Source organism: Calypte anna, chromosome Z (genome assembly GCF_003957555.1).
Source record: "Calypte anna isolate BGI_N300 chromosome Z, bCalAnn1_v1.p, whole genome shotgun sequence".
Classification (NCBI taxonomy): Eukaryota; Metazoa; Chordata; class Aves; order Apodiformes; family Trochilidae; genus Calypte; species Calypte anna.
In genome coordinates, this window is record NC_044274.1 from 73,061,166 (window position 1) to 73,073,252 (window position 12,087).

General features: G+C 47.1%; 1 protein-coding gene across 1 annotated transcript in view; it reads left to right on the top strand.

Annotated features, from left to right (window-relative positions):
* Positions 1 to 2,548: 2,548 nt before the first annotated feature.
* The window catches only part of FAM81B (family with sequence similarity 81 member B), a 61,929-nt gene continuing 52,390 nt past the window's right edge, over positions 2,549 to 12,087 (top strand). Inside the window, exons 1-2 of the mRNA XM_030467635.1 lie at positions 2,549 to 2,686; positions 4,916 to 5,019. Of these exons, the coding sequence (XP_030323495.1) occupies positions 2,549 to 2,686; positions 4,916 to 5,019 (242 nt within the window). The remainder of the gene's footprint in view (positions 2,687 to 4,915; positions 5,020 to 12,087) is intronic.

A 12,087-nucleotide genomic window follows, 5' to 3' on the forward strand; every position in this document is an offset into this window, starting at 1 on the left:
CCCTATCAACACTAGCTTCACCACTTAATTTCAAAAACTGATGGTCAGAAGAGCTATGGCTTCGTACACCACGTTCCCCCTACAGCGGGGGAGGAACAAGTATTTCACCAAATATGTCAGCCACGTCTGACAACCTGGCACAGTTCTGCCAAGCAAACTATTTACCACCTCCTCAATTCTGTACTAGTGGTCGTCGTTCAGGCGTCCTGCGGGAATTAAAAGAAATAGTAATTCAAACTTGGATAACCACGCAAAGAAAAAATGGAGGTTACCTAAGCAAAAGCCAGACTGGAAGCATCCAGGACAGAAATCAACAGTGAGAAACTCTGACAGAAGAGCACGGTGTGGCTCTAGAGAAAGGTGTGCAGGCGAGGAAACCTGCCCTGCAGGTACAAAACCCCAACTGAGGCCTGGGGGGACATTTTTTCTTTGTATGGTTTACACCAGGAAGGTCTGAAGGACATTGCTGCTGCCATGAAGGACACGGTCCCCTCACAGCATGGTGTGACCGCAGCAGACATGTCCCCTCAGCACGGCCTCTCCTGTCCCCTCAGCATGGCCTGTCCTGTCCCCTCGGTACAGCTTGTCCTGTCCCCTTGGTACGGCCTCTCCTGTCCCCTCGGTACAGCCTGTCCTGTCCCCTCAGCAGGACCTGTCCTATCCCCTCAGCACAACCCCTCCTCTCCCCTCAGCAGGACCTGTCCTGTCCCCTCAGTAGGACCTGTCCTGTCCACGGGGAGCTGAGCTGAGCCGCATGACAGGGAAAGAACATGCCCAAGGGCTTGGTGCAGCCCCATGGTGGTTCTGTCCCTGAGGTGAAGACCTTTTCACCTCCTCAGCAGGTGAGAGGGGGCACCCGGCCCTTCCCGCCTTCCCGCCGCCCTGTCACCTCCTCAGTGGCCACCATGCCGCAAGGACGCTTCTCCTGTCTCCTCACCTCCCGCCACCTTCTCACCTCACCACCCATCCTCTCACCCCGCTCCCCGGTGACCGCCTTCCCACCTCACCGCCCACCCTCTCACCTCACCCCGCTCCCCAGCCGCATCCCTCTCCTCGCCTCACGCCCCCTTCTCTCCTCGGGGAACACCTTTCCGACGAGCCCTGCCTCGCCTCTCCCCCTCTTCCCCGCTCCGGGACGGTTCACCCAGGAGCTTGCCGGCGCTGCCCCGCTCCGCGCAACCCGGGAGTGTTGGCGGCGGTGGTGGGGGTGGGTGTCGGACACTCACCGCGCTGCCATCGCCGTCCTCCGCCCGCTGCTCCTTCCTTCTGCCGGCGGTGGGCGAGCCCTGCAGCAGCTGCTCCAGGCAGGCGGTGCTGGGCAGCGAGGAGCTCTTCTGGTGGGACAGGTGAGCCCCGGGCCGCCTCCCCTCCTTCCCGCCCTTGGGCCCCTCATCCCCGGCAGCGGGGTCGTCGCGGCGGCCGGCCGGTGGTCCCTTGCCCTGGGGGAGCAGGTGCTCCCTCAGCCGGCGCAGGGCGGAGCCGGACTCACCGCCCGGTTCTAGCGGCTCGGTACCGGAGCAGCAAAGGTTGGGCTGAGAGGACGAGAAGACGCGGTCCAACACTTGTCTCCTCCGCTTGAAGCCGCTCCATTTGGCTCCGGGCGGCAGGTCCCCTTTTCCCCCGGCCGCCGGCGGGGCGGGGGGCTCCGCAGTGCGGCGCTCGGTCACCGATCTCCCCCCGCCGCCGCCGCTCCGGCCCTTGCCCCCCAGCTGCAGGTTCTTCCATAGCCGGGCCTGGAAGGACACCGCCGGTTCGGCTTCGCTGGGCTTCTCCCCCGCGGCCGCTCGGGCTTCCTTCCCCGCCTGCATCTTCCTTCTCCCGCCGCGCCGGCTGCGGGAGCAACAGCAGCAGCAGAGCCCGGCGGAGCCCGGCGCTTTCACCCCCGTGCGGGGCGGACCGGAGCGGCTGCCGGCGCCGGGGACGAGCGCGGAACCCTCCGCACCGCCCTCCCCTCAGCGCGGCCCAAAGCGCCGGGGCGGGGGCTGTGGGATTCACCGGAGGACAGAGCGATTCCACCCCCTTCCTCCTCCCACCCGCTTGCCCGGCTCCGCCGAGCGGAAAGTTTGGAGCCTTGAGCACCCCAAACCCCGGGCGGAGCGCGGAGCTGCGCAGGGGCGCGGAAAAGTTAGCGGAGGGGAGCGCGGATCGGCTGGCGGCTCCCCGGTGTGTGTGTGTATATTTATATTTATATTTATATTTATATTTATATTTATATTTATATTTATATTTATATTTATATTTATATTTATATTTATATTTTTATATGTTTATTTATATATTAATATACTTATATATTAATTTTTATATATATATGTATATAATATTTATATGTATACACGCGGCAACATAGCGAGAGTGGGTTTACCCTGCTCCCCTCCCACCTATTCATCTTTTTATTCTTTTTTTTTTTTTTTTTTATTGTGCAGGAGGCAGATGAGGGCAGACGGGTGCGTAGGGAGGGCAGGGCGGTGATGCTGCAGTTTCCCTGCAGCCGGCATTGCCCGCAGCTTCTTCATCCCCAGAGGTTTGGGGTGAAGCTGGGGACGTGATGGAGCTTCCAGACCTTCTCCGAGATGCCCCGGCCCGCCGTGACCTTGTGGAAGAGGAGGAGGAGGAGGAGACAGGGAATGATGAGGCCGGGGATGGATGGGGAGACAGCGCTGCAGAAAGCAGAGCAGCGCCCTGGGTACCAGAGGTGCTTGGGATGTGACCACATCTGCCCTTGGGAGCTGTGGGCACACACGGGTAAGCTCCACCAGGCAGGCTCCTCGAATTATGCAGGGGGAAAAAAAAAACAGAAAAAAAAACCTCAGCTCATTTTTTTTTCTTTTTTTTTTTTTTTTTTCCTTTTCCCTCCTTTTTTTCTTTTGTTTCTTCTTTCTTTTTCTTTTTTTTTCTTCACCACCCCAGAAAAAAAGATAATTGTAAACAATTACATTGTCTTCTCATCAGTGCACACCATACTAGTGTCCCCATCACTTCATTTTTGGATGCTAATAATATCTAAGGTTTCTTTTTTAAGTAAAATACTACCAGCAGGATTATTTGAGTACAGGTTTTCACATTTCTGGGGGGCGAGGGGGGTGAGGAGGAAAAAAAAAAAAGTTTCAGCCTTAAATTTATGCACTGTACTTCCTGGGTTTCATTTCCAAAGTCTCTTCTTCACACCACAGGGGGATTTGTCCACCTATATTCTGATTCAGCTTTGCACAAAAAAGTTTGCAACCATTTGACAATTTTCAGACATTTGACAGCACAACTTCTGCCAGACAGAACAGGAAGGATGTGTATTAAAATTACTTAGATTGAAACTGACACTTTCAAATCACTGGAGCCTTGGGAATACAATCTAAAATATTTGATAAAATAGCCAAAATAACCTCTGAACCACCGGAGATTATTTCTGAGAAGTCCTGTCAAATAGACAACATTTCCAGACCAGAAAAAGCCAAACATAGAGTGAAAAAAAAAAAAAAAACCAAAAAAGGAAAAGAAACTGAAGATGGAAAATCACAGTTAGGTCAACCTGCTTTGATCCCTGGACATGAGTGCAACTAATCAGAAAGCAAAAGCATCAGATAGCAAAGCTCAAATGTTTTAAGATCTGGAGGAAGCTTATGTGCCTCAGATTTCTAAAATGTCATCTTTAAGAAGAAACGTGCTGAAATTGAAGCTCTTTAAAAGGTTTGCTTTCGTGTAAGTAATGGATTTACTCAATGAGCAACTGCCAAGAAAGAAAATATTAATTTGTCCCTTAATCTACACTGGGGAGAGTGGCAAAGGCCATCTGAGGAAGCTTTTCAAGTTATGTGTTTTACTTGTTATTTTCACAGTTACTGAAACATCTCTAAAGGAGGCAGGAAATATGAATAATTCCTACTCTATTTTCTACCAGGAATCTGTTGTTTTTATATTCATAGAATCACAGAATCATAGAACTGGCTGGGTTGGAAGGGACCTCAGAGCTCATCAAGTCCAACCCTTGATCCACTCCCCCCGTGGTTCCCAGCCCATGGCACTCAGTGCCACATCCAGGCTCTTTGGAAAGATCTCCAGACACGGAGAATCCACTACTTCCCTGGGCAGCCCATTCCAATGCCTGATCACCCTCTCCAGAAAGAAATTCTTTCTCATCTCCAACCTAAACCTCCCCTGGCACAACTTGAGACCCTTTGTGCCCTCTTGTCTTGCTGAGAGTTGCCTGGGAAAAGAGCCCAACCCCCCCCTGGCTCCAACCTCCTTTCAGGGAGTTGCAGAGAGTGATGAGGTCTCCCCTGAGCCTCCTCTTCTCCAGCCTCAACACCCCCAGCTCCCTCAGCCCTTCCTCACAGGAATTCTGCTGGATCCCTTCACAGCCTCCTTGCTCTTCTCTGGACCTGCTCCAGCACCTCAATCTCCTTCCTGAAATATTGGTATTCACTACAGCAGCTGACCCCTCCAGTGCAATACTACGTGGAAGCTCATCACCCAGGAGGAGAGGAGAGGAGGCACAGCACTGCAGGATGCTGTTTGCAGTCCAGATTCTGGTGCATTTTTGTGACCTCTGTGGTGTTGCATAGTCCCAAACCAAACCACATGCTGGCAGAAGCCAGAAGAAGCTTTCCTTACACTAAAATTATGTCATTACATCATCACTTCAAAATCCATCTAATTCGGGTCCGCTTTATCCAACCAGAAAGTAGATTTGCTTATAAAAGAGAAAGGTCAAAGTAGCTTAGGCTATTTAGTTAGAAAAAACACTCATTGTCCTGGAAGCAAAGTGGATCTGGGGCCAGGAGGCAGTATATGGCCACGCTGTAACAGGCAGAGTGGGATAATTCCAGCATTAATTCAGATCAGTCCACCATAAACAGCTGTATAATAACATGAGTCATTCTGCACATTTAATTCTCTGAGCTATATCCCTTTATTGAAGTTGAAGTTGAACGTGGCCTCAAGATCACAGCAAGGCTTCAAGCAGCAGTCAGATGGGAATGTCAGCGTTTCACAAGGATATGAGTACAAGTTTCACAAGGATATGTACAGCTGGGAATGATGCTTTTACAAGTGTACATGTAAGTCTTTGTTATCATAGAATCATAGAATCATAGAATCATAGAATCGACTGGGTTGGAAGGGACCTCAGAGATCATCAAGTCCAACCCTTGATCCACTACCACTGCAGTTACCAGACCATGGCACTGAGTGCCACATCCAGGCTCTTTTTAAATATCTCCAGGGACGGAGAATCCACTACTTCCCAGGGCAGCCCATTCCAATGCCTGATCACCCTTTCTGTAAAGAAATTCTTTCTAATGTCCAACCTAAACCTCCCTGGGCACAACTTAATAGCATGCTCTCTTGTCTTGCTGAGAGTTGCCTGGGAAAAGAGACCAACCCCCACCTGGCTACACCCTCCTTTCAGGGAGTTGTAGAGAGTGATGAGGTCTCCTCAGAGCCTCCTCTTTTCCAAGCTGAACAGCCCCAGCTCCCTCAGCCTCTCTTCATAGGATATTTGCTTAAGTCCCTTCACCAGCTTAGTTGGACCTCCACCAGCCTCCTTTGGACCTGCTCCAGGACCTCAATATCCTTCCTAAACTGAGGGGCCCAGAACTGGGTGGTACCATTCCCTCCTCATGTCCAGGGATGACATGAGTGTGGTCATGTGGATGGTGGATCCACATGTTTGTTTGGATGGTGGATATCAGTAACAGGGCACGTGTGACCGGCAGAGAAAATTCTCTGTTACAGCAGTCACCCAGTGCAGTGCACCCCGTGGCTGCCTTGGGGAGGATGGCTGTATAGACAGGAAATCCTTAGTGTTTAGGGTTTGTTGTCACATTTTCTCATGAAACCGGAAAGAAAAGAGGAACTTTCCTTCATGTTGCTTCCGTGTTTCATAAGCTAAAAGAAAACTGAATATTAAAAAAAAAGAAAAAGAAAAAAAAGAAGAAAAAGAAAGAAAAAGAAAAGGAAAAGAAAGAAAAAAGAAAGGAAAAAAAAAAGTAAAAAAGCAAAAAAAAAAAAAAAAAGAAAGGAAAAGAAAGGAAAAATAAAGAAAAAGAAAAAAAAGGAAGAAAAAGAAAAAAAGGAAGGAAAAAAAAAAAAGGGAGGGGAAAAAAAATGCTCCAATATTTCAAATATGAAACCAAGGAGATTCATAGTAAAGGATGTTGCTTTATTCCTAACATATCAACTATAGATGTCAAAAAGGAAGAATGTTTTCTGGGGAAAGCAGCTATCACTCTTCTCAGAACTGTGTTTGATCTATCTGTGTATGTCATTACCCAAATTAGTTTAGTTTGAACTGGTAAAATGCTTGTACCACTCACTGTTAACTGTGCTTTTGATGAAATTCATTTTGTGTCACGCCTGCAGACTGACCCAATCCCCCAGATTTCTACAGTGATTTAGATGAAATAAAAATCTCTTGGTGTGGTTTTGGCTATTTCTTGGGGGGGAAAAAATTACTTTGTAGCTCCTGATATTTAGATCATTAGGTGTGTGTCTATATATTTGGAAACAGTCTTTAATTCTTAGTTGACTGCTCCATCAGAAACACCCTTCCTGCTCCTGCAATTCAGAATCCGAAATACAGTGGATCTTATTCATTTCCACATGAATACCAGACAGCTGTGGAGCAATATTTGACTGGAGGTGGCCTTCAAGGGCTGAACATGATCTTGGCCTTCTCATTTTAACACCACTGCCAGATGCTGACTGCAATAATTTTATTCTTTTTTTTTTTCTCAATGTCTCCTCAGTCTGCATCGCTATGAGCTTCTCCCTCCTTTTTTCAGCTCAGTTGTGTTTCAAATTGTAATGCAAATTTCAAATTGTCTATAAAGTAGTTTTTAAGTATTTCAGTCAACCTTGCATATTGCTTTTCCCCTGTTTGTTTGGGTTTTTTCCCCCCTATGGTAACAGTGGGACACAGGCAACCCACTGACGAATGTCAGGTCTTGGCATGATAGGCAATAACCTCAAGCAGCTCCTCCACACCTTTTTTCAAAAAATTTTGTATTATGCAGGCAACCACATGGTCTCTAACTATATGTGTCCATGGATAGAGTATTCTTGCATGAGAGTTTCTAGATGGGATTCATCCTGAGACAGAAATGAAGTCAGGAAGCAGCCAGAACAGCAACGCCCTGGAACTTCAGGAAGTCTTGAAACCTTGTCATAGAATCATGGAATTGGCTGGGTTGGAAGGGACCTCAGAGCTCATCAAGTCCAACCCTTGATCCACTCCCCCCGTGGTTCCCAGCCCATGGCACTCAGTGCCACATCCAGGCTCTTTGGAAAGATCTCCAGACACGGAGAATCCACTACTTCCCTGGGCAGCCCATTCCAATGTCTGATCACCCTCTCCAGAAAGAAATTCTTTCTCATCTCCAACCTAAACCTCCCCTGGCACAACTTGAGACCCTTTGTGCCCTCTTGTCTTGCTGAGAGTTGCCTGGGAAAAGAGCCCAACTCCCCCCTGGCTCCAACCTCCTTTCAGGGAGTTGCAGAGAGTGATGAGGTCTCCCCTGAGCCTCCTCTTCTCCAGCCTCAACACCCCCAGCTCCCTCAGCCCTTCCTCACAGCAATTCTGCTGGATCCCTTCACAGCCTCCTTGCTCTTCTCTGGACCTGCTCCAGCACCTCAATCTCCTTCCTGAGGGGCTGAGGGGCCCAGAACTGGACACAGGACTCAAGCTGTGGCCTCACCAGGGCTGAGCACAGGGGCAGAATCCCTTCCCTGGACCTGCTGGCCACGCTGTTCCTGAGCCAGCCCAGGATGCCATTGGCCTTCTTGGCCACCTGGGCACACTGCTGGCTCCTCTTCAGCTTCCTGGCAATCCAGACTCCCAGGTCCCTTTCTGCCACTCCCTGCCCAGCCTGGAGCTCCCCATGGGGTTGTTGTGGCCAAAGTGCAGGACCCAGCACTTGGAATGTTGAACCTCATCCCGTTGGAATCAGCCCAACTCTCCAGTCTGTCCAGGTCCCTCTGCAGAGCCCTCCTGCCTTCCAGCTGATCCACACTCCCCCCAGCTTAGTGTCATCTGCAAACTTGCTGATGATGGACTCAATCCCCTCATCTAAATCATCAATAAAGATATTGAACAGCACTGTTTATTAAAGATATTAAACAGAACTGTGTATCTTTAACCAGATATTAAGTTTTCTGGGTGCAGCTATGACAACAGAGGCTCAGCTATTGATCTGGGGTAGTGCAGGCATCAGAATGTTTTCATGAAGAGGAATAGACCCCTCTCTACATCAGCAAACTACCACAAGGATTGCAGGATGAGCTACACCAAACAATTGAGACAATTTACTAAATTGATGGATTTCCCTTCATCTCCAGTACATCTTTGTCTGTAGTATTTTAACCCTATTGCCAGTCGTCTGCCAATGTTCCCTAGCTATTTCTTTAGTCATTGTTTTAATCATTTAATCACACCCTTCCTCTACCACCATGTGTTGGAAAGTGTCCTGCAGGACCAGGGGTGAGGAAGAGAAGTGTCACAGCTCAGTACAGTGTCACAGCATCCTCACCTCACACGCCACAGGCAGCACCCCAAACCATAGTCAGTGGTGGGAAATCCATCAGGAGAGTCTCACTGGTGTGAAGAAACACACTGAGACTGCCAGAGGACCAAGCATCAGGAGGTGGGACACCATCTGATATTATCAGGATTTTTTTTTTAAAAGGCCTCCTCTACAAATCGCTTTTTTAAGTGTGTTTTTGCTCACCCTTTCATCCTTAACACAGGATGAAAATTGCAGGTACTAAATTGCAGTAGTGTTACTACTAAATGCCACTATTAATTTAGAAATCTTATAAAGCTCATTTTTATTCTGAATTTCTCTGGTGTCTGGAATAATTTCTACAGTTAATGCGTGTAAGCATTAAGAAGCAAGCCTACATTTGATACCACATTTCAAAGTACCCCATGCCTATTTTATGTTGTATCTGGTTTTGTAATATGAAGAAATACTTACAAAAAAATAATATCCTTATATTAATATCCTGGAGAGCTTTCAGAAATTGGCATTATTAACTTGTCTGATCTTTGTTTGCTAGTGTGTCCATCAATTGTTCTTTCCTGTCCTGTGATTTATCTCAGCTTCAGCCTCCTGTTTTTTTATTTTACTTTATTTTTGTAAAACACATCAGTGCTTATGATTCACAACTAAATCATGTTGACTATTGCTGTTATCTTTGTTGATCAACCCAAGTAGTTTTACATAATTACAAACATTTCAATTTCATAATCAGTGGGCAAATTTTAATTGTTAACTGCTCCTTAGTGGGTTCTTCAGGACAAGTTCTGGTGTTTTCCTGGTCCAGCTGCAGGTCCTGTCCCTTTCAGCTTTTCTGGAAACTCTTCCTTTGCCTAGCTGTGAGGGAAATCTCATGATTCTTAGACCAGTGTCTCCCTGACTCCTGAGTCCCTCCAGATATGATGTTCAGGCTTTTTTATTTCCTTCCTTTGCAAGCACAGTAGCCACTGCATTGAGAGCCTTCTGAGAACCACAGTATCATTTATTTTAGCATGAGAAAAAAAATTTTCAATTATAATATTAATAATAATAAATATTTTTTAAACTACAGATTCTCTCCATGTGCATCTTATTATAGCATCTTCTGTTGCTAAGCATCTTATCTTTCAGATCCTGATGATCTCCCTAGCCACCTTAGCACAGTGCCTCTTAAATCTTCTTATAACAGTTTTGCTCTGGGTCACTGTTCTCTATTTTTACCTTTGCTCAAAAACAAAGCAGCCCTGTAGGTTCTTCTGGCTGTTAAGCATCATGTGTTCATAGTAAACCTTTCTGGCTGCAGTCCTGGACATCTCCTGTTCCTGCTACAGCATCACCAACAGTAAACCCTTTTTTTCCCATTCCTGCTTCTTCTCTCAGGTGTCTCCTGTTGATCTTTGTGTAGTTATGTGGGGAGCTGACCACATGCATCATAAGTTAGAGTTACACAGGCTCCAATACCCAGGTCACAGACCTTTACAGTCAATATTCTTCACCTACTTCAGCTAAAAATTTGAAGGGTTTTTTTTTCCCTCCCCATCTTAAACTTGTACTTAATCATGGACTATTTACTTCAAATCATCTGCCCTCTCAACAGCCTCCTCACTTGGAGGAGATGAGCTTCATGATTTCACATGAACATTGACCACATTTAGAACTGTCTCCTGATGCTGCAAATGTCACTGGGGTCCTACAGCACAATGAGCAAAGGCAATTCCAGTTGAAACGAGAGACTGCAGAGGATTTATGTCATCTCCTCCATTCCTTCCTCCACCCCAGCACCAGCATTAGGAGGAGTGGGAAAGAAAAAAGCTGACTGAAGAACCATTTGGATCTCTATATATAACTATATATATATGTAATCTAAATCATACTGACCTTTTCTGATATTTCAATCAAAATCATAGAATCATAGAATCATAGAATCATAGAATCACAGAATCCTAGGGGTTAGAAGGGACCTCGAAAGATCATCTAGTCCAACCCCCCCTGCCAGAGCAGGGCCACCTAGAGTACATCACATAGGAACGTGTCCAGGCGGGTTTTGAATGTCTCCAGTGAAGGAGACTCCACGACCCCCCTGGGCAGCCTGTTCCAGGGCTCTGTCACCCTTACAGGAAAAAAAGTTTTTCGAATATTCAACTTGAACCTCCTGTGCTCCAATTTACACCCATTACCCCTTGTCCTATCACTGGTCACCACTGAGAAGAGCCTAACTCCATCTCCCTGACACTCACCCCTTACATATTTGAAAACATTGATGAGGTCACCCCTCAGTCTCCTTTTCTCCAAACTAAAGAGACCCAGCTCCCTCAGCCTTTCCTCATAAGGGAGATGTTCCACTCCCTTCATCATCTTAGTAGCTCTGCGCTGGACTCTTTCAAGCACTTCCCTGTCCTTCTTGAACTGAGGGGCCCAGAACTGGACACAATACTCCAGGTGCGGCCTCACCAATGCAGAATAGAGGGGGAGGAGAACCTCTCTTGACCTACTAACCACACCCTTTCTAATGCACCCCAGGATGCCATTGGCCTTCTTGGCCACAAGGGCACATTGCTGGCTCATGGTCATCCTCTTGTCTACCAGGACCCCCAGGTCTCTTTCACCTACACTGCTCTCCAGCAGGTCAGCCCCCAACCTATACTGGGCCATCGTGTTGTTCTTCCCCAAATGCAAAACTCTACACTTCCCCTTGTTGAATTTCATCATGTTTCTCTCTGCCCAACTCTCCAGCCTGTCTAAGTCTCTCTGAATGGCAGCACAGCCCTCTGGTGTGTCAGCCACTCCTCCCAGCTTAGTGTCATCAGCAAACTTGCTGAGGGTACATTCTATACCCTCATCCAAGTCGTTGATGAAGATATTGAACAACACCGGTCCCAGTACCGACCCCTGAGGGACTCCACTAGTCACACACCTCCAACCAGATTCTGCCCCACTGACTACAACTCTCTGACTCCTTCCTTTCAACCAGTATGACAAGATCCTTTAATTCAGATTTCTCACACAAATAGCTCCTTTGCTTCTCTTCTATTCTGGAGTTACTACTAATGAAGGAAACAATCTATATGAACTCACAGTATCATTCTTTATGGTCTTGAACATATGACTTACATCAGTCTGTCCTTTCCCAAATAAACTGCTCCATAAAGCAGAGTGATCACAGGAACATATATACAGATTGTAAATATTCCTTTTTCAGTCTTTGTTGGTTTTTTGGGGTTTTTTTTTGTGTCTGATGTTACACATTATATAAGGCCAGTCAAGTAGTGCATTTTAAGCAAGAAGCAACCCTTCTTGATTGCTGGACTTTGTCACTATGGGCTTGAGATACCATTGCATCAATACTAAATCCACATCTTGTCTGCCCTCCTTGTGCTGGGTTAGAGCTCAGTTCTTTGGCCTCAAATGCCTCTCCTTACTGCATTTCAGTCTGAACAGGTTATGATCCAGCATTTTACTATCCAAGGACCTTCCTTGTTTATCTATCCATCTGCCTCACATTTCCCAAAATAATTAGGTGCTGTTTTTTCCTTAAAACACTTTGCTATTTCCTTGAGGCTGCCCAGGGTTTCCTGAC